Source organism: Accipiter gentilis, chromosome 27, assembly GCF_929443795.1.
Source record: "Accipiter gentilis chromosome 27, bAccGen1.1, whole genome shotgun sequence".
Taxonomy (NCBI): Eukaryota; Metazoa; Chordata; class Aves; order Accipitriformes; family Accipitridae; genus Astur; species Astur gentilis.
In genome coordinates, this window is record NC_064906.1 from 12,869,039 (window position 1) to 12,891,409 (window position 22,371).

Here is a 22,371-nt window from a genome sequence, read left to right on the forward strand (position 1 = left end):
TCAAAATATGCTGATCAGTCAATTAATTGAGTTAGCATAAAGAAGTTTAGATTTATTTGCAAAGAGGTGAACTGTTCCTCCTTGATGCAGCCTGCCATAAGGACAGGGCAGAAATGCACTGCATAAGAGGGACAGCAGGGGATAGACCAGATCCCAGCTGTGCAAAGGCTGCTAAACTAAATATTATGCTATTGACTACTACAAAACCTTCCTCCCACCTGCCTGCTGGCAGTCCTGGAGGGCTGCTGTACAATGAGCAGGAAGATTCATTGCCCCCAGTGAAAGCAAAAGTCAGAATTTGCTCTGCACAGGTATTTTCTGCAGTTTTTTAGGTCATCTGATACCTCACATATATCACTACCAGGAAATGAGGACCAAATTAAACAATGTATATGCTAGATATGTATGAGAATGCAAAGCATTTGAAAATAACAATCTTCCCCTAGCATTCATCATTATATTTTCATTGCCAGAGAAAGAAAGAATTTTTTTTTTCTTGGTAGAAGTACATGATTACTATGGCGGATTGCTGTCTGATATAAATAATTTGTTTCCTTAATAACTCTGTTCCAGTAAGAAACACACATAAAGTATGAGACCATCAGTATTTAAATAGCCAAGAAAAATCCAAAGGAGATCTGATACTTAGGGTTAAGAACTGAGAGTCAGAAATTCTTGACTGGAAACACATGAGGTTTGTTGTGCTAGGTCCAGTGCTGAGCTATTGTTCAGGTTGTTTAAACAAATAATTAAAGGTACTAATAGTATATGTAATTATAAAATAGAATTTAAGGGACAGTACATTAATTAAATTCATCAAAACATTGCCCATCAGTAATTATTAGAGTAATAATGAATATTTAAATGATTGAATAGTAATTGAATCATAAATGAATAAATGACTATATGATTACCGCCATCCAGAAAAAAATTCTGAGAAATAAAAATATCAGTTCATTCAGCCAGGAATGTTTTCCTTGAAATACCTCTACTTTAAATATTTTGAGGAAAAATCCATCAGAAACTGTGTTAAACACAGCTCTAGGTCAAAGAATACTGTAATCAAATAGTGCTGCCTAATGCCCATCAAGATGATGTTGGGGATGCACCCTGTTTCCCAAGAGAAGCAAAGGCGTGTTTGAGCTCTCTTGGTACTAGCCAAAGAAAAGAGAAAAGCATATAAGTCCTATTGGAAAGGTGAAAATAAACAAGAAAGGGTGTCAGAGGGGAAAAGGAATAATATAGGCTTTCAAATGCTTAAGCTGACAACCATACTGGCTCTGCCTTTTGGGCTTCCTGCCCTCTGATCAGTCTGGAAACCCTTAAATCTTGGCAGTGCAAAAACCCCTAAATATCCTTGATCAATAAAGGTCAGGGGAGAAAATGTGATAGTACCTAATGGATTTACAGCTGAAGTTTCCAAAGCAAAGGAAAGCAAAGAGTTATAGCATCTTCAACCACATTAATCTGAAAGTACAAGCTTGCAAGATAAAAGTTCAGGAGTGAAACCTCCTAATAAGTAGGGCACTACGTGTTATTAAGAAGAAATGGCCTTTTTCTGTAAACAACTTTTTAAATTAATCTTTATTTTTGAGGAAAACAAAGATGCAGAATTTAGTTGGTGAAATGTAAAGAAAAAAATTATCTGGGAGTTAAGGAAATAAACTGGAACACTCAGATATCCTGGGAAACACTGAGAGGCTTAATACTGAGTGTACTGAGCTGCTAGATTATATTGTAGAGAAAAAGTGCAGACTAAAAAATATTTTGCAATTTTATACTCTCTAGATGAAGCCTATTATTGTGAAAAAAGGCAATAAATGTTAAAAATAAGATATTGATACTCTGGAGAGAGTTTATGACAGGAGCAATAAAATGTACAGATAGTGTAAGAACAGACTGAGAGGTCAAAGGGGAAAGCACAGTCATACAGAGAAGCCATGCAAGACAGAAGCATTTTTTTGTGCGTTGTGTTTTGTTTTGTTTTTTCTCTAGATAGGATTTAGCAGCTGAAAATAAGAACGCAACACTGAGGCCACACTTCTCAGAGGGATTCAGCTTCTGAACTACCCGACTGACTGAGCCTCTCCTTTGAGCACTATCTCCTGCACAACTGGAGCAGCTGGGTGCTGCCCACAGCATAGGGATATGGCTCCTGTGCCACTGGTTAGATAACTGCAAGCTGATACATCCTGTAATTATGTCTAGAGAGCATTTTGATTAAGCTTTACAGCAATCTCAAGCACATTTTGGAGGCATGCAGGACTTACCGGCAGGAAGCCTTCTGAGTGGAATAAATGAATTCACATTTTCCATGTATACAGTAGCCGTTGAAGCTTTCTGAACAAGGTATGTGGTTTCCAATGTAAATGTCTTCTCTTTGATCACTGGCATCTTGAAAAGAAATGTACATAAACAATTACAAATGGCTGTACGATAGTCATTAAAAAATCTCAACCAAGAATAGCATATCCTTAAAAACTTGTAGTGAATAAAGGAATACAGAATAATAAAGGAAAGGCTTAAGGGTGAAGTTCCAGAGGCACCTACAGAGATTTGCTAGAATGTACTGCACTGAAAAATTATCCTCAGAGACAGCTACATATGCTTCTTATGTCAGGTTTCTCGAAAGGAGAAAAGTATTCATGACAGAAACAAGCCAATGCAGGAAGATCAGCAGAAGCCTTGTCAGTGGCATTGGGGCAAAGAGCTAATACATAGACCCACAGAGCGTTCTGCCGTGTCTAAACAGAGGAAAAAATATCTGAAGGGTTAGAATGAAGCTGAACCACATTTTATGATTACTGGGTAGAATACAACTTGATAAAGCCCAGATCCGTCTGGTAGCACCAGTTGTTACCTCCAGCTGAAATAAAACACACTACGATAGTGGTCTTCCTCAGTGAAACGCTTTTATCGAGAGCGAACTTCAAAACATTGAAATGAGCTGAAAATACCCATTCCTTTGGGAAGTGTACTGGTTTTGGCTGGGATGGAGTTAACTTTCTAAATAGCAGCGTGTACGGTGCTGTGTTTTAGATTTCTGACTGAAACAGTGCTAAGAACACACCAGTGTTCTGGCTGTTGCTTGCAGAGCATCACAGCTTTCTCTGCTTCTCCCCTCCATGAGTAGGCTGGGGGTGGGCAAGACCCTGGGAGGAGGCACAGCCAGGACAGCTGACCCCAATTCACCAAAGGGATATTCCCTACCATGTGACATCATGCTGAGCAATAAAAACTGTGGTTTTGGTTTTTCCAAGGTGGCAGTTGCTCAGAGACCAGCTGGGCATCAGGCTGCTGGTGGGATGTTGCGAGTGATGGCTTTTACTTCGCTTGTTGGTTTTTCCCCTTCACTTCTTAAACTGCCTTTATCTTGACCAATGAGTTTTTCACGTTTTGCTCTCTCCTCCATCCTCCTGGGGGCAAGATGGGGCTGAGCAAGTGGCTGGTGGGCACTCAGTGGCTGGCCAGGTCAGCCCAGCACAGGAAGGCAGTCCCTTCTGCCCCAATGCATTTTGTGCTTCTGTCATGTTACTAAAACTATCTAAAGCTGTGTACATTTTCAACCGTTCTTTCCCCAAAATTCTTCTGTAAAAATGTCCTAAACACAGAAGTTGGTATTTCATAATGAACTTCTCTAAAGAGCAGGGATCTAAAGATGTGAGTGTTAATTGTGGAATTATGTTCATTTCCATGGCAATAGACTATAGCGTCACAAATACAAGATTATAATAGACTGCAGGTGCAAAGCAAAAAGGGACTGTGAAGAAGAAATCTCTTATACAATTGCAGATATTTGAAATAACACCAGCAAGAAAGATAATGTATTTATACAAGAAAAAAAGGCATGCTGCTGTTTTAGGTTTTCCCTGAACATTTTCTGGAATGTTTTCTAATTTGTTCCAGGAGAAACAAAAAATCTAACTATTAGAGGTTTTAGATATAAGGAAGACTGTTGGATCAGGCTATGCTTCAAAGATACAGAAGACTTGATACAAGGGAAGAACATTGCCTAATACTGACAATATGTCCACCACTGCCCTGATGGAATGGACTATGGGGTAGCATGCCTAAGAGGAGGAAAGTGGGGATGTCTCATCCCAAAACTGTTGCATCCGTCCTCCTCCAAGCAGTTAATTACTGTCACATCTGGTCTCAATCAAAGGCTAGTAATAAGCTACATACATATTAGTCTGTTCAGATAGCTGTGCCATGTCTGGTTTTAATGTATGTACTAATAGAGAATGTCAGACCCCTCAGAAGATGCATCCCCTGAAAGGTGGTCAGGTAGCCAGGGTCACCCAAGTCAGAGGCAAAACTTGTATTAAGCAAAGAGATGTTGTTAAATGCAGGAGGTGATTGCTAGTGTAAAACAGACATTTACCCACCTATTGATGGGAATCCGCCTGCTAGACTGCTTCAGAGCTTCCAAGTGCAAGATTTACCTGCTGTAGGAGCCTTGAAAGAGTGGCTGGATATAAGAGTTCAGATACTTCACCAGAAGCAAGAGGCATGCACAAAAACTGAAACTCTCATGCTCATCTTGGTACAACAAAACCAGCAAGACAGATGAAGCTGGGAAGAGAGACCTTTCTGATGTAACTTTAGGTAGCCACTTGCACTGCAGGAGAAGGAGACTGTCATGACTGTGGTTCTCAAGACTAGAAGGTAGTATACATTCAGAGAACAGGGTTTAACAAGAGTAACTCACAGGAATTTAAAGCAAAAGCAAACAGATAGAACTGTGGACTGTTCTCTTATCCTGGAAGAAAAAGTCATTCAAAGTAGTTCACTTCAAGCTCTCGCTATTATAAAAAGACCAGACTACTGCATAGAAAAATTTCAAAACAATTTTTTTGCATAAGGCATACTCCCTCTGTGCACATCGTTTGCCGAACTTGAGACTGCATAAGCTATATGCATTAATAATGATAATTATATACAATGTTTTTTGCACTAACTAGATTTCAAGGGCAATTAAAATGCAATGAATAAAAGGCTGTAACTTCTTCTGAATAGGAACCAAAAGTGGTGTTTCATTACATCACATAATAAGATGTACATTCCATTTGGTGCCTTTTGTGCCATCATAATGTAAATGAAGACTGGCACATCATATGGAGTGAAAATAAAAGAATTTGTGAAAAAAGAAAATTATACAGAGCTTTCTGGCACTGAATGGCTTTTCAAGAAGAACACAAGGAATGAAAGCCATGGTGGGATGGCTTTACTCTGGGAGGCCATGGGAGTCCAAAACAAGTATAACGACAGAAAAAACTAAAGACCAGAGCTAACAGAGAAGATACCAACTCCTCACAACCCCCCCCCTGCATTAAGACCAGTGCCAAGGAGAAAGAACAGAGAGTTATGGTCATTGGTGGTTCCTCCTGTGTGGAACGGAAGCACTCATTTACAGACCGGACCCTCTTTTCAGGGAAGTTTTCTGCCTCCCTGGGGCCCGAATTAGGGATGTCACCACAGGATTGAAGAGCTTAGTACAACCTTCAGACTACTATCCATTCCTCTTGTTTCACATGGGTACTAATGATGTAGCAACAAAGAGTCTGATGTTGATCAAAAGAGATCTCATACTGCTGTGACAAGCAGGTCTTGGAAATTCTTGAAGGTTGTAGGAGATAACTTCTTGTCACAGGTACTCAGTGAGCTAACTAGGAAAGACGCCCTTCTAGGCTTGCTATTTCTGAATAGAGAAGGACTCGTGGGGGATGTGATGGTAGGTGGCTGTCTTGGCCGCAGTGATCATGAAATGGTTGAGTTTAAAATTTTCAATGTAATGAGAAAAAAGGACAGCAGAGTTGCTACTCTGGACTTCTGAAGAGCAAACCTGAAGCTGTTCAGGGAGCTGTTTAGGAGAGTACCCTGGGAATCTGCTTTTGAGGGTTTAAGAGTCCAAGAGTGCTGGTCAGTTTTTAAGAAGCACCTTTTGGAAGCACAGGGACAGGCAATCCCATTGTGTTGCAAGTCAAACAAGCGAGGCAGAAGACCAGCTTGGCTGAACAGGGAATTCCTCATGGAGCTCAAGAGGAAAAAGAAACTGTATGATCTCTGGAAGCAAGGTCAGGCTTTGCAGGAAGATTGCAGAGCTGTGGTTCGTATATGCAGGGAGAAGACATGAAAGGCCAAAGCTCAATTAGAGTTGAATCTGGCCAGTGTTGTGTCAGATAAAAGAAGGGCTTTTTAAAGTATGTTAATAGCCAGAGGAGGTCTAAAGAAAACATTGGACTTGTTGAAGATGGTCATCTGACTAATAGGGATAAACTAATTTGATGTCCTCCTACAAAGTCACCTGCCTAGTGGATAAAGGCGGGTGGATGTCATTTTTCTGGATTTTAGTAAGGCTTTTGATACTGTCCCTCACAGCATCCTTCTGGACAAGTTGTCCAACTGTGAGATGAGCGGATTCATGGTGCACTGGATGAAGAACTGGCTGAACAGCAGGGCTCAGCGGGTTGTAGTGAGTGGGGGTTGCATCTGGCTGGTGACTCGTCACCAATGGTGTTCCTCAGGGCTCGAATTCTAGGGCCAGTTCTGTACCATATATTTTTCAATGACCTGGAGGCAGGAGTCAAATGCACCATTAGCAAGTTTGCTGATGATACCAAACTGGGAGGTGCTGTTGACTCTCTTGAGGGACAAGATGCCTTGCAGTAGGATCTAGATTGGAGCACTGGGCAATAATTAATGGAATTAAATTTAACAAGTCCAAATGCCAGATTCTGCACCTAGGACGGTGTAACACCAGGCACAAGGATAAATTGGGAGAGGAATGGCTGGAGAGCATCCCTGCAGAAAGGGAACTGGGGGTGCTGGTCAACAGCAGGCTCAATATGAGTCAGCAGTGTGCCCTGGCAGCCAGGAGGGCAAACCACATCCTGGGGTGCATCAACCACAGCATAACCAGCCGGTCACAGAGATGATTAATCCTGCTGTATTCAGCATTGGTGCGGCCTCACCTTGAGTATTGTGTGCAGTTCTGGGCCCCACAATTTAAGAAGGATGTGAAGGTCCTTGAGTGCGTCCAGAGGAGTGGAACTAAGTTGGTGACAGGGCTGGAAGGAATGTCCTGTGAGGAGTGGCTGAGGACTTTGGGCTTGTCTAGTTTGGAGAAAAGGAGCCTGAGGGGCGACCTCATTGCTCTCCACAGCTTCCTGGGGAGGGGATGTGGAGAGGGAGGTGCTGTGCTCTTCTGCCTGGTATGCTGTGACAGGGCATGTGGGAATGGTTCAATGCTGAACCAGGGGAGGCGTAGACGAGACATTAAGAAGCATTTCTTTACCGAGAGCATGGTCAAACACTGGAACAGGCTTGCCAGAGAGGCAGTTGATGCCCCAAGCCTTAACAACATGCCTTAGCTTTTAGTCAGCCCTGAACTGGTCAGGCAGTTGGACTAGATGATTGTTGTAGGTCCCTTCCAACTGAAATAGTCTATTCTATTCTGTTCTGTTCTGTTCTATTCTATTCTATCCATGCTATTATTTGTGAGAGAAGAGGAGGAAAGGTTAACACCTAGGTTAACACCTAGAAAGGTCTGCTCTTTGCCAATAACTTGAGAAAGACAGAGGTGTTTTGTCCTGGACAGCAACACTTTGAGCAAGAGCCATGACATACAGAAGCATATTTGTTCTGAGAATGCACCTAAGACACAGGGGCTACTACCACATAAAATAACTGAGCAGAAAGTGAAACTCTGCCTTATTTCAGTTATACTAAGGCTGTTAAAGGTAAAGTAAGGTTCATATAGGTAAAACATTTTCAGCCGATGTGGTTCAGTGTATTAGTTTACTGAAAACATTTTAAAACAACCTAACAAATACAGAATCTGCCATTTTTCTTCCAGAAGTTAACAGAAAAGATGAGGTCACAGGAGGGAGGCTTGTGTCATTTCATCAGGAATGTCACAGCTCAGTGTCTTCCAGTAAAATCATATTCACAGCACTTGGGGGGAGTCTAATCCTATGACCGCTGCATAGGGTGGTAAGCAGCTGGGCACCTTAGAGGAATACAGCAGGTAAAACTCACAAATCATGCACATCTCCTTCTTCCAGCCTTGCAACGTGCTGTAAGAAAGAAAGTGCTTACAGTTCCGTCTCAGTTATAGAAATCAAAGCTGTAAGGCAGACAAGAAGGGATCTGCGTGCTCTATTTTCTCATCTTGTGAAACCATAATGAAACAGCACAAAGTCAGCACAGTACCTTTCACCTCTGGCCGATACTGCATGCCATCGTCTTTCTTTCCAACTGCGTTTGTGTCTTCTGTTTCTAGATGATAAAAACATGCATGGATAGCTATTAGGAAATGCTTATTTCCAGATCACTACATGTATGTCATTGAGAAGCCAGAATAATTTTCAAAGAAGTATTTTAATTGCAGTAAAACTGGACACATTCTCACATTGCTCCTCCCGTACGACCAGGTTGGTAGTACACCTGGTCAGTAACAGCCAGTAGCCCCAGCATCCAGACCAACACATGGCACACCTCAAGCTGTAGGTTTTGAACTAAAAAAATTACTCAGAATTTACATTTACCAGAAAAACAAAATTAAGCCTACCCGAGCAGTGTCCAAGGTGCCTGATGTCGATCTGCTCTTGCCTCAGACACGATGCTTCTCTAACAAAGCATGGATTGTTATAGGAACTTCCATCAGAAGCACATACAGGATTGAAACTGTATCCACTGCAGTCTATATTACATACACACCTGTTAATTTAAACACACAGCAAAACAAAATTGACATCCAGCAAACAAAAATTAAGTCACGTTGAGTCCTCAGTAAACACTGGCTCATACACTAATACCTGGAGAGGAGATGTGTGAAGATGCTGAAGAATTCATTGACATCTCAGGCTTCCAAGCAGAATGTATAAAATTATGAATAGGTGCTTCAGCGTGCTTTTTAATAATGTATTCATGCTTCTTGTAGTTTTACTATGATATCAGTCTCATTGATTAACACCTGACAATTGATAACACATTGCTAGGAAGACTCACTACATTAATGTAACAGTTTGTGGTGTGTGTTCTCAAGTCTGAACAAACCCAGACAAATATTCTGCTTTTTGGGGGGGTGTCAGGATCCCTGAGAGGGAAACAAAAAGAAAAGGATTTCCATTTCTGTTAAGCAGTAAAAGGAGTTTTTCTATTTCAGAAGCTGAATGAATGACATTCATTCACACCTTTGAAAGTTAACAGTGGGTTGTTTATGTTGTATTTAAAACAGGATTATGCAACATGAATTATTTCATATTGCATCTAATTGACACTTTGGTTGTTTTAGACACAGCATTTTCCATATAATTTGCAACTAGGGATTGTAAAACGGAAGTGGGAAAAAATGAAGATTTAGAACGTAGCTGGTTCCTAATGACACAAATGTAGGACAGCCAAAGACTTAGATAGGGCTATGACTTACCCGTTTTTGGTTAGTTTTGTTGCTCCAACAAAAAGGCCTGAAATTTTACATGTGTGCATGGCACAGGAAAACTTTCCAGCTTTCCAAGCCCCACCCCATTTGTTTATTTTAATCAATATTCTACTTTTTAACTGAACCTCTATTTTTGAATGAAAGTTGCTGTGTGTGTTTCAGTTTGCTCTGCAAGCTCTGCTGCGCCTCTGGACTGGGAAAAGTACGGACTGTGGCCACAGAACGGTGGGCAAGGCGGGCACCAGGTCAAGGTCTCAGTCATGATGCTGTGAGAGCAGTAAGAGATGCTCTGCATCTTCTGAGGACGTAGCGGTGGACACATGGCCCCCTCCTTGCCAGAAACCTCTACACAGGGGGCACATGGCCTGACTGCTAGGAGCTGCTGCTAGCTTCATCTTGATTCACTCTTATAAGACATGGGGTGGGGAAAAAAAAGCAAGCTACCAACTTGCCAGGTTTTTTGTGTTCTTTCCAGCTGTTCCAGATACAATTAAATGATTAAATAGACATATGTGTGCCTCAAGTTAGTAACAGATCTTGCAGCAGAACCCAATTCCATGCTGCAGAAACACTGAAGATAGCCACCGTAGCTTTCTCTCTCCCTCTTTTTCCATGAATACCTTTTGTTGCCTAAATTTAAAGATGATAATTTTGCCAATAATATCTCATGCCTGTGAGCTTCAGATTGTTGCTAGACAAAAGAACATCTCTAGGTTTTTAAGTGCACCTACTGACAGAGGAAAACTGCCCCATTAATGAGTCTCTACACATCTTAGGGACCTACCTCAAAGTACTCAAAAAGCTGCTAAATATCAATACGATGAACATAACAATAATTTTTCTTACTAGAAATGGTAATGGTTGTAAACCTTAGACCCAGGAAAGGAAGCACTATTTCATTTACATGCTCCTACATGATTCTAAGCCTAATGAGGGGTTTATTAAGATTTACTATACGCAAATAAAAGGCTCACGGCTCAGCAGTTGTGCACAATTATTGACGCAAATGAACAGAGAGCTAGTCCTATTTTGTACGACACTGGCTATGCGTACAGATACCTTCACTCAGCCTTAGCACTCAGGAACCATCACGGCCTTCGTGCACCCATCCTTGTCATGTTTGAGCACATTTGTATATGTACCTCCAGACCAATTCCATCTGTATTTCTATGTCCAAACAGCTCTAAATCTGTCTGTAGTCGCCATCCAAGGTCTGTAGCATCATAATTGCTGTTGAGTTTTGTCATTCCTGGTGACAAACAAGGTGAGTTTTGAAAATAATTTTTTCTTCCTCATGGTGACATTACAGGCTAGAGTTGAAACTGCTTGGAAACTGCTTACATTTTTTATGCTTCGCTGTGTTTAGATTTAACATGTAATGTTAAATGCTTACTTTCTTAGCATTGCCAAATTTTTGTTTTGGGGTTAGTTGTGAATTCCTGACCCAGTTTTTCTGATAAACACTCTCAGTCTTAGCTCTAACCATCTCTTCAACGTACAAAAATTTACTTTTATCGTTTAAAATTTACATCTAAAAGTAGGAAAATAAAAAAAAAAAAACCCCACCAAAACTACAAAAGCATAAGTCCATAAGTGCTGGGGCAGCGTGAAGCAGCTGAAGCCCACTGACCAGCTGCAACAGGCTTGCAGCTGCTTTGTGTTGTCGGAGCAGGACAGAACGGGTGACTGCCAGGGGTGGGAGCGAGTGAAACACCAGCCTGCTGCCAGTCTGGATACTGGGATTTGCTGGAGGCTTGCAAGCACACCAAACCCCCTGTGGGGCTTCGCTGGCACGACAGACCCCGACCAGCTGGCAGACATATGTGCTTTCCGCCCACAGGCGTGAGGGCTGCAGGCCCGCCAGATCTCCAGCGAGGCCCTCGCAGCCCAGACAGACCCAGCCAGCCGGTGGGACGCCTGCCTGCTGCCCACCCATTACCCGTGGTGCTCGTACACGTGCTCCCCAGGCACTGTGGCCTTGCGTAGGTCCTGACTGCCCTTCCCCACAGGGAGATGGGAGATGGGGAGATGGTGGTTTCTGCCCCGCCGTGGCTTGCTGTTGCCAGCCATTGCCGGCCACGGTGCCTGGCAAAACCGACTGGGCATCCCCTGGTGTTTGTGTCCCTGATCTCCAGGATCTGCCCCCTCTTCCAGGATCCACACCATCCTCCTTCCAGGCACCCTTCTTCCATCCAAGGGCACTGGCTTTTGGGACACATCTCCTCTCCAGAGCCCAGGCCCTCGGTTTCCCAGTCTAAGCAGTCTATCCGCAGCAGTGCACTGCACAACCAGCCGCTGACTCTGTCTCGTGGCTCTTTATTAACTGGAGGATTCAGGACGTGACACTTCTGTTTAGCCCGGTCAGTACCCAAATTTACAACCAGTCTGTGCTGGTTGCAGCTCAGGAGTTCAGAAGTTCAATTCCGGACATTCACCCTCCCACACACATCTGATTATCTGCCTGATGCCATTAGCTACTTCTCTGCCTACGACCATGATGCCAAATGGTACGTCTGGCCCTCACCTGGCCATTTAGTTACTGGTAGAGATGCTTCGACAGAGCCGTCTGGCATGTAAAAGCAGGTGGTGTAAGTATACTGTGGGATAATGAACAGTTGAACTGTACTGATGTACTTAAAAAAATTGAAAATATTATGCTTCATTATTCCAATGTAAAGGGCTGAAGCCTTTGAGAGAGCTGAAAGGGAACGAGTTAAGGTGAGGACATGGCTGGGGCGTGATGCTCTGAAGGGAGCAAGGTCTCCACAGATGCAGTAGGGTGGCAGAGAGGGAGCCAGGAGCACACGTTAGAAACCCGTACCCGTCAGAGAGTCTGCGTGGGGTGCAGTGAAGTTGTCCTTGCTTACAGCTGGTTGGCACTAAACCCAAAATACAGCCAGGCCTGCGGGAAGCGCCAAATTGTGAGGTGGGAGCAGTGAAATGCGGGGAGTGCTGCTCTCGATAGAAAACATGAAACAGAAAGTTGTTTTTAACTGCTCGGTGTTTGTGAAGGAAGGTAAAACCGTGGGGGAGCAAGTTGCTGCTCTGTTGCTGCACATCAAACGCATCGAAACTGACAGCTGAGTCCCTGCAAGAGGACAGGACCACCACCATAGACTGAAAAAAAAAAAGCAGCTCAGGAAAGTACTGGAAGATCCCTGAATGAACGTGCTATGAAATACTGAAAATATGTTACACCCTGAAGTCAAAGAGCTACAGGGGGCAGACAGTAGCTTGATACTGAGGAGATGACAGAAAATCCAACCTCCTGAGAGGAACAGACTCCCCGCACCAGTCAGTTTGAGTCCTAAAGCCAGGCAGAAGTCAAAGCCCAAGACTACCAAGCGCAGCCCGCAGGGCTGCACCATTCCATGGACCATACAAGCAGCACATGAAGTATGGGAGAAGACACAGCAGTGTTAATGAGCTAAAAGTGGGGCCTCAAAAGGCAGAAATCTTATCAGGGGCTTTTGCAGGCAGGAGAACCTGTGTGAGGCTCCATGGACTGTGGGCTTTGTTTTTATTCACAGCTGGACTGAAATTGGATGCAGAATTAAGTCCCAAATTGTAATCTGTTCCCTGACAAGTCCCACTTACGCTGGGAAGAGTGTATGAAAAGAGCAGAGGACAACACAGAGAGCTGCTGTACTGGGTTTGTGCGGTGGGGTTTTGGTAGCAGGGGAGGGGGTAGTCATCAGTGATGGTGGTAGTGCCTCTGGGAGAACAGATTTAAGAAGGGGAACCTGCATCATGGGAGGACGTTGGAAAGTGAGAGAAACCTCTCTGCAGATACCGAGGTCAGTGAGGAAGGAGGGGAGGAGGAGTGCTGGAGGAAGGAACGGCCCTGCAGCCCATGGTGAGACGGCAAGCTTTCCCCACCCCCAGACCATGGAGGGGAGTGTGGGAGCAGATGCCCACCTGCAGCCTGTGGAAGACCCCATGGCGGAGCAGGTGGGTGACCGAAGGAGGCTGTGACTCCATGGGAAAGCCTGTACTGGAGTAGTTTGTGCCTGAACGACTGCAGCCCGTGGAAGGGACCCATGCCGGAGAAGTTTGTGAAGGACTGCAACCTCTGGGAAGGACCCAAGGTGGAGAAGTTCGTGGAGAACTGTCTCCCATGGGAGGGACCCCACACTGGAGCAGGGGAAGAGTGAGGAGTCCTCCCCCTGAGGAGGAAGGAGCAGCAGAGAACAACGTGTGAGGAACTGACCCCAACCCCCATTCCCTGTGCCCCTCCACTGCTGGGGAGGAGGAGGGAGAGAAAACTGGGAGTGGAGTTGAACCGGGAAGGAGGGAGGGGTGGAGGGAAGGTGTTCTAAGGTTAGGTTTTACTTCTTATTATCCTGTTTTGATTTGATTGGTAATAAATTAAATTGATTTTGTTTTTTTCCCAAGAAGAGTCTGGTTTTTGCCTGTGACCATAAGTGGTCAGTGACCCCTCCCTGTCCTTGTCTCAACCCATGAGCATTTAGTTATATTTTCTCCTCCCCATCCCACCACAGGGGAGGAGCGAGCAAGCGGCTTCGTGGTGCTTTGTTGCTGGCTGGGCTTAAACTATGACAGCTGCTCAGGAAGGGAGGGCAGGGAAAACTTGAGATCATGAAGGGGGAGCAGGGATTTGTGGGGGGAGCAAAAGAGGGGCACCCAGGAGGAGAGAGTGTAGACCCTAACTGTAAAATCTCTAATATTCCACCTTTTAAGCACTTGATTCTCACTTCTGCCTTAGGTCCTACCAGCACTGCATCCATGTACAGCAGTCCAGGAGAGCAGTGCCACATGCAGCTCCCTGAGCGCAGCCGTGCAGCTACGGAGACTTTCCAGCATGACTTGGGCTGAATGACTGATGAACGGTAGCCCTGCTGTGACACTGGACTCCTCTGGCCACCAGCCCACTATGGGCACTAGCCTGAAAACTTAGCTTCAGGAGCAAAGAGATGCAAAGGTTTTGATCATATTTCTAAATTCACATACCTGGCATAAAAATATTAGGATATACAATTAGAGATATAATATAATAATATGCAACAGAAGATGATTTTATAAATCAGGAAGCATTGGAAAGCTTATATCAGCAAGATTTAGGTTAGGATTTTAATCCATATAAAAAAAGGTATTTTGAATAGAATTTTCCACCTTACTTCTACTCCCTTTAAAAATGTATTAAAACACTACCCTGCATTTGTTGAGACAACATCACAGCTTTGATTCTAGCTTTAAATATTTTGATCACTGATTTTTAGGTAACATTTTCGTTCTATTCCTTATAGAAAAGAACAGAAGCAAGATGCATTTTCATCCCTAATTACCAGTAGAAATAAAAATGAGGTGTGCTGTAAGACTGTGCTTTCTGATGTGAGCAGGTAGGTGCACACTGAAATTACAGTGTACCAAAATGGCTGGTTTGCAATAAAAAAAAGTTAAAAAAAAAAAAAAAGAACATAATAGTACCTATCATACTATCACACAACCACAACAGTATTTGTAATAATAGGAAACTACTCAGATATAGAAACTTAATTTCTTCTGTGAGAAATTAACTATCTAGAACATCTTAAAAACTGCTATTTTGACCCCTCAGTATATTTTCACAAATGCTAAAGGCTGGTCTGAGTTTGGATGGCTGACACAATCCAAGGAGATGATAGCATGTGATGATGTCAGTCATAAATACCTGCAGAACAAAATCTTGTATTTAAGCTTCTAGTGTGGAAAATCTGAGGTTCAAACCCAGGCCTGAGTTGCTTCCATGCTGCAAGCAGACCAGGAAGGTGAATATGGGACAACCACAGCCGAGCAGCCAGTCCTGACTCCTGGGGTCACACGTGAGAAGTCCCCTGGGTAGGCAGCGGAGAAGCTTGAGTCCTGTTTCTCAGGCAAATATTGCTCTGACAGGTATGTTTATTCCTCAGGAGTGACCCCACAAGAGAATCAGGAAGCATCTTGGGGAAGAAAACCTGGAATCATGCAAATTTTCACAAAGAAAAAAGTCATTCTTTTGAAAGCTTGCAAAACAAAAATGCCAGTGTACTTCTAAACATCATAGTATCTTTCTCCTAGCTCTCAATTATTTACTCCTGCTATTTGGAGTAACTTCCAGGAACAATTGCCTGAGGTCCAGCAGTAGTGCAAGCATAAATCGTTATCTGAAGCTGATCTTGAGCTGCTAAAAGTGAGGATAAGCACAGCAAAGTCTGCATCAACCCCCCCCCCCCACCTCCCAACCCTACAAGAAAAGGCTTCTCTGTTCCCCCAGTTGCTTTTTAAAAGTGCCAGTCTTCACTTAGGCTTGCCAAAGCCATGCCATGCTGGGTAAATCAATCATCGCATTCCAATATCTTAGCCCTACTACTGATACTGCGTGTTTTGCCACCGCCGCTTGGAGCTGAGTGAGGACTCCACAGCTTGAGCCCCACCGCAGCTCTGCTGTTGGCTTTTCTATATGTTTGACAAACATGATCCTGCTTCATGCCCCATGAAAATAAAGAAAAACTACCAACTGGTGCCTTCAGCCTGATGTATGGCTGCTCAGCACAACCTTCAGAAGAAAGGAGTTAGTCACTTAAGGAAAAGTCACTTAACAGAATCGTGTATTAATGACATCGTAAAAGTGCTTGATGTTTCATACCAGAAAGAAGTGAATGAGTGGTTCGAGTTTTTGCTGTAACAGCTTGTTGTAAAAGTCACACTGGAATAAAAGGAGTCAGAGCACTACAAGACTTTTTTTCATGATAACCTTCTTATTGGTTTTAACCAAAAGGATTGAAACAGGTAGTTAATTCTCCAAGTTGATGTCTTGCTGGACAGGGTTGCTGCTCAGTGTCCTCAACAGATCTTTTCTCTCGCTTAGCCCTGGAAAGTCAACAGGATGTATTCAGGTGTTTTCTTGATGTACTAGGGTATACAGAAAAAAACCCCTTCATTTTGTCCCCTGTCATCAGAGAGTCGACATCCTAAGAAAAAAGGCACCAGCTTGCTGTGACAATGTGCTTTTAGAAGTTGCATGGGTATTGTTCATTAACACCATTAGTTAAACAGAAAAGCATTTGAATCTCAGGAAAGTACAAAGTGCTATAATTAAACCAAACAAATTTTTTAGGTGGTTTTAATAAATAAGAAACGAGAATGTACAAGTCATTTATTAGGGGCTACTAGGTGTAACAAAGAAAACGTGTTTAGTAAAATGATGTGACACATTTGAAACGAGCTCAGGCTGTAAGAGTACTTGCTGCTATCAGTAAATTAATTAGATCCCCAGAGATCAGAACACATTTCAAGGCTCCTTTTTGTTTTCAGGCTTCAAGGTGTACGTGGTTTGTTGGAAGTTCTGCGTGCTTAAAAACCACAGTAGATTCAAAGAAAAGAGGAAAAAAAGGAAAGGAAAAGCAGATTTGTGGAGTGGGCTTGGCTACTGAGAGAGGCTGGCATTTCCAACCAACAGATCAGGCTGCTGCATTTGTGCCCATGTGGGATTTGCTCACAAATGTATTTTTCTGGCCTGGCCTCACGGAGAGTGCTGCTTGCTACCCCTTCCCAGTAGCCGACAGCAACAGTAAGCTTTCTCAGGTAGTCGCCTATTTATCGGCACATCTGCTTACAAATGTAAAATGGAAACACTAGAATAAAACAAAGTGTGTGAAATGCACACAGATGGATAAGGGTATGCTTGATGGAATAAATTTAGGTGAATTGAAATAGCAGGGGTGTTGCAATTGCAGTTAAGAAGATAACCATGTCAAATGAAGGATTACCTTTCATTTGATGTTTCTTCCCCTGTGTGCAGTTCTTCCCAGATGAAACCTGAACTAAGAAAATCTGGATTTCAAAGTGATTCTCTACCTATTCGACTCGAGCTGAATCTTCATTAGGTTTTTTCGCATCTTTTTAAAAATCCCTTTTGACTAGAGCTGAATCTTCATTATTTTTTTCCGCATCTTTTTAAAAATCCCTTTATAGCACAAGAAAAGTAGATTTCAATTCTACAAGCTTTTCTGTGCCCTGTTTGAACACCCTCTTGGTCTTTACTTCTGCCCAGCAATGCAGAACACCTTTTAAATACCATAAGCTTCAGCTATTTTCCAGCCATCCCTTCACTCTCTTTTTTAATTTCATGGCATGGCTCTCTCTGACCACTGTAGAAATTTAGTCCTTACCCGCAGTGAGCTTCTAGCAGCATATGTGGTGAATGGATGCTTGCTCCGACAAGAGCAACCTAACCCTCCCTCCACCTTTGAATAACAGAAACCTTCTGGTTGTGACTTGGCACACGCTGCTGCAAAAATTGTTTAAAAAAATACATTAAAAAAACAGGCCTGGATTATTATCCATCTAGGATCTATTCAATTTCTTAGTAGTCCATATAACAAAAAGACCATTATACTATTGCTTTCGTATCAGGATTTCCTGTCGTCCAATTTTACATAATTCAGTAATCCCACGACACAATCATAAATCCCTTGTTTAGGTTGATTTCCTCTATTGTTTGTGTCTGTGTGTTTTGTTTTACACACAGTTACTTAGGATTTTTTTCTGCTGGACCAGAAAGCTGTGAATTGCAATTACACAGAATTAAGATACCTTTCCTTATGAATACCTACATACGATATCATACCCTAAAAAGGTAAAAAAAAAAAAAAAAAAAGAAAAGAAAAAAGAAAAAAGAAGAAGTGGTCAAAAGAGGCAAATATAAACCAGCATGCCATACTTCAAACAGACCAAATCTTTCCGTAGAAGACAAATTAGACAAGGCAGAGACTGGGACTTTAAAATGTCTATATTGGTATTTCTAAGTGTTAATACTTACACTTCTGAATTTCTGGTTGGGCCATTGTGAAAACAGATACTACATAAATTACAGGCGAGTTGAATCTATATGTTGCTGAGATACATTTTCTTTCCAAAGTAAATCTTGTAAAATGTTAATCTCGAAAGGTCTACTTGGGGATGAGTTGTCAATCTTTCTTGAAAATCTACATTATGAGTCAAAACAGATCTTTGACAGCATAGTACACTTATTAAAAAAAGACTGAATGTGCTCAGAATCTCATTTTCGTATTTCATCTGTTAAAAAACCAAAATTTAGGTAAAACTGAGAACATGACACATTTGAACTTTTACAGTGAGGCTATTTTTAAGTTAATGATTTCCTTACCAAAGGCCAAATAAAAAAAAAAAAGAAAAAAAGAAAAATTTTATTTTAAACTAAATTAATGAAGTTTATTCCAGCCATTTAGGGACCGAAGGAAGGTTGTTACTGAGCGTAAGATGGAGTGCAAGATGATCACTCAAGTGGGGGCCTTGACAAGGTGAAGGAACCTCTTGAAGTCTGAAGATGAAGGGAAAGCCACAGGACAGACTGGGGGTGGACTGGCAGGGGAGAAGCTCTGCAGAAGGGGACCTGAGGGTCCAGGGGAACAGCAGGCTGGTGGGCTGCATCACCAGAGGGTTGCCAGCAGAGCAAGGGAAATGAAAGTTACCCTCCATTTGGCACTCGTGAGGTCCCATCTGGAGCACTCTGTCCAGTTTTGGGACCCCCCCAGTAACAGCAAATACTTGGAGAAACTGGAGAGGGTCTGGTGGTGAGCCACTGCGATGGGTAGAGGGCTGGAACATGTGCTGTGTAAGGAATGGCTGGGGGCACTGGGCTTGTTCAGCCTGGAGAAGAGGAGGCTACGGAGGTGACTGATTGCTGTCACCGGCAACCTAAGAGGGGTTATCGCGAAGACAAGAGGGAGGCTCTTCTCAGACGTGCACCGTATAGGGGCAAGTCGTGGTGAGAGAAATTCTGATTGAATGCAAGGAAATTGTTCCTCAAAGTGAGAGCAACTCAGCCCTTGAACAGATGCCCACATGTCAAATCTCCCTTCATGGAGTGGTCCGAGCTCTCCTGGAGAAGCCCTTGAGCCACCTGAATGAACCATCCCTGGTTGCAGTGCAGGGATGGAGCCTGGACCAGACAACACCCTACAGATCCCTTCCAACCTGAATTATTCTACAGTTCATTATTTCATTCTGGGTTACAGAAGCGACAACATACTCTAATATGCTTTTTAAGGCAACATTCCTTCCGACACTTACTAGATGTTGGCATGTTGTTTTAGTCGAGTGTCTAGCAGTGCTTTGGCATGCAAGAGGAAAGAGACGCTCCATACAGAACAGTGCAAGAGCAGAGGGTATAAATCTTCATAAGCAATACTACTTTTTATGTTGCAAAGATACTTCACATCTGAAGAAAAAACGTGAGAGGAAACCCCTATCCTTCAATTGATTCAGTATATTTTAAGTGTTAAAATTAAAATAGTATAAATATATATTATTTATATTTACTATAAATATAATATATATTCTTTATATTTAATAAATAAGTATTAAAATATTCTCCCTTACCCTGAGCATGAATTTTGGTATGTGTAACAAGAAACTTGTGGAAAAAAATGACCAGATAATACTAAGAAGCCTTAAAAAACATATGGAAATTAGAACCATTTGAAAACTGAAGTCTAATGAAGAAATATATATACTTAAGAGCCCACCTTTTAATCACAATATCAAAAAAACCCAAATAAACAAGTAAGTTTATATTATCAATTTCTTTGCCAGTGCTGCAGGTGGCTATCATAAAGAAAAAAATTCAGCTCTCAAAAGGCTGTAAATAATAATTTCACTTTCAAACATGTCCAGTAAACTGAGGCATCATGTTGTTTAGAAGCTTTATAAAAACTGCACCGAACATTATTTATCTGAGTTTAAGAAATCCACTTTGAGTCCTTAATAGCCACAATAGTATTACAAATATTTATATACATTGCTTTCATTGAAGAAAAAGTTGATTTAAGTGCTACACTGATGAAAATTATTTTACAACCACATCTGTTTTCATTTGTTTTGCATTCATGCTGTATTATTTTAAGCGTTTCAATATTATCAGTATACGATCTTCTGGCTGCGTACTGATAGGAGGATCTGTTTATCACACGAACAATCAGTAGAACTGAAAAGTCCAGTGTGTGCTAAGAAAAAACTGCAGTCTGGATACCCCAGAGTATATCAACAGCAAACCATATGTGTTTGGATTGGTGCCCTGCAGGATTTACCCCATCAGCTCTAGGTGGCCCCAAGCTTTGTGCTGCCACCTCCATCTCGACTTCTCAACCCAACTGCATTTCCAATACAAAATTCCAGCAGAAAACTCACAACCACCCTCAGACTGCCTACGTCTTTAGGCTTCTGGCCAGCTTCCCACACAAAAGTTTAAATTTGTCAACCTCTCATGTACTTTTTCATTCCCCTGCCACACGTTTTGCACCATTGTGCGTAATACGTTGCCTTTTCAACACAGCGGAGGAAGGTTCTGGCCAGAGGGACATTTTGATGGGCAGGGTAGAAAGGGAGGTACTGACTGACTGGTTTCAGGCAGCAGCTTTTCCCGTGACATATACAACCTATGTTTCAGTTTTGTCATTAAGGGCAAAAAACCATCACGGCCAATCCATGTGAAACCTGTTGTCTGCATCCTGATACCAGAGACCTACAGAAAACCACTGTACGGACAATAGGGCATAGTATGCGTTTATGCAACTTAAGACTAATGCATCCACAAGTGATCTTCTATGCTCTTAAAAGGCCTGCCCATAAACTAACAAGTCTTTAAAATACTTATAAGTTGTATGAGAAAAGAAAAAAAATATGGAGAAATAAATTTCTGTGATGTTTCCTCAACCCGATTCCTTTTCTCATTTATATAAAGAAATAATGTACTTATTTCCATACAGTCGAACATCAATTTTCTACGTATGGCATGCTGTTTATGACAACCATCTCCTCAGACTTTATTTCTTTGCCTCAATCAGTCCACTTAAAATCAACACTGAAATTTTTTTCAGAGGCAGTGGAAATTATAAAGTTGTTTATATTTTTGCATTCAATTTACTATGCATTGTAACCACCTCTGGTTTAGATAGATAATGTTTCTGGGAAATCAAACAAAATGAAGATACAAATCTAAAACTCTGTGCAAAGCCTGAATTCTTCAGACTATGTGTGAACTTGTGTAATAAAAGCATACGCAGCAACTTTGATCAGAGGCAGCCATAATGCTTCAATGCCAAGCATGAAAACTAAAAATTTGTAACTTTTTCAGAGGGGAAAATAGAATTTAAGAGCAACAAAAAATTAACATCACTAACTTGTAACATGGAGTGCATCTCAGCTATGTACAACTGAACTTGTTTAAGTTGAATTTTAAAAAGCACCAAGATTTGGTAACTACACAGAATCATGGAATAATTTAGGCTTGATGGGATATGTAGAGGTCACCTAGTCCAAGCCCCTGCTCAAAGCTGGCCTAGGGCTGTGTCTGATCAAGTTCAGACCATCTCCATGGATGGAAACTCTACTGCCTCACCAGACACCTTGTTCCAGTGTCTGACCACCCTCATGGGGTAAACATTTTCCATTACATCAAATCAGAATTTCCCACACTCCGACACTTGCCCACTGCCCCTCACGCTATCACTGTGCACCTCTGAGAAGAAAGGACTTGCTTAGACATCAGCTGATGTCTAAGCAAGTCCAACTCTAAAAACGAGAAAACGTCAAGTGGTCTTGCTCCTGCTTCTTTGTTGCAAGAATCACCCTACAGTTTTCACTGAAACTGTCATGTACCATCTTTTTTTGTATAGGACTCCCGCATCTTTCCAGGCCCAAAAGACGAACCACAGTCCATATGGAATAAAACTGTCTTTAGCAGGTTCTTTCCATTTTGGGGGGAAAATCTGCCTGTTCTATGCTCCAGGCTGTTGTTGCTGGCTTTTTGGCATGTCCTGAGATTTCTCATTAATGCCAGCTCATTTACCTCAAACCACTTAACAGTTTGTGGCATGGACGTCTCCCCTTCCACCAATTCACTGATCATTTTATCCGTAATTTAG

The 22,371-nt window shown here is 42.3% G+C and overlaps 1 protein-coding gene across 1 annotated transcript in view; it reads right to left on the minus strand.

The window, feature by feature from the left end:
* Positions 1–22,371, minus strand: part of TMEFF1 (transmembrane protein with EGF like and two follistatin like domains 1) — a 125,431-nt gene that overhangs the window by 4,678 nt on the left and 98,382 nt on the right. Inside the window, exons 6-8 of the mRNA XM_049830115.1 lie at positions 8,573–8,721; positions 8,215–8,280; positions 2,271–2,394 (exon numbers count right to left, since the gene is read on the minus strand). Of these exons, the coding sequence (XP_049686072.1) occupies positions 2,271–2,394; positions 8,215–8,280; positions 8,573–8,721 (339 nt within the window). The remainder of the gene's footprint in view (positions 1–2,270; positions 2,395–8,214; positions 8,281–8,572; positions 8,722–22,371) is intronic.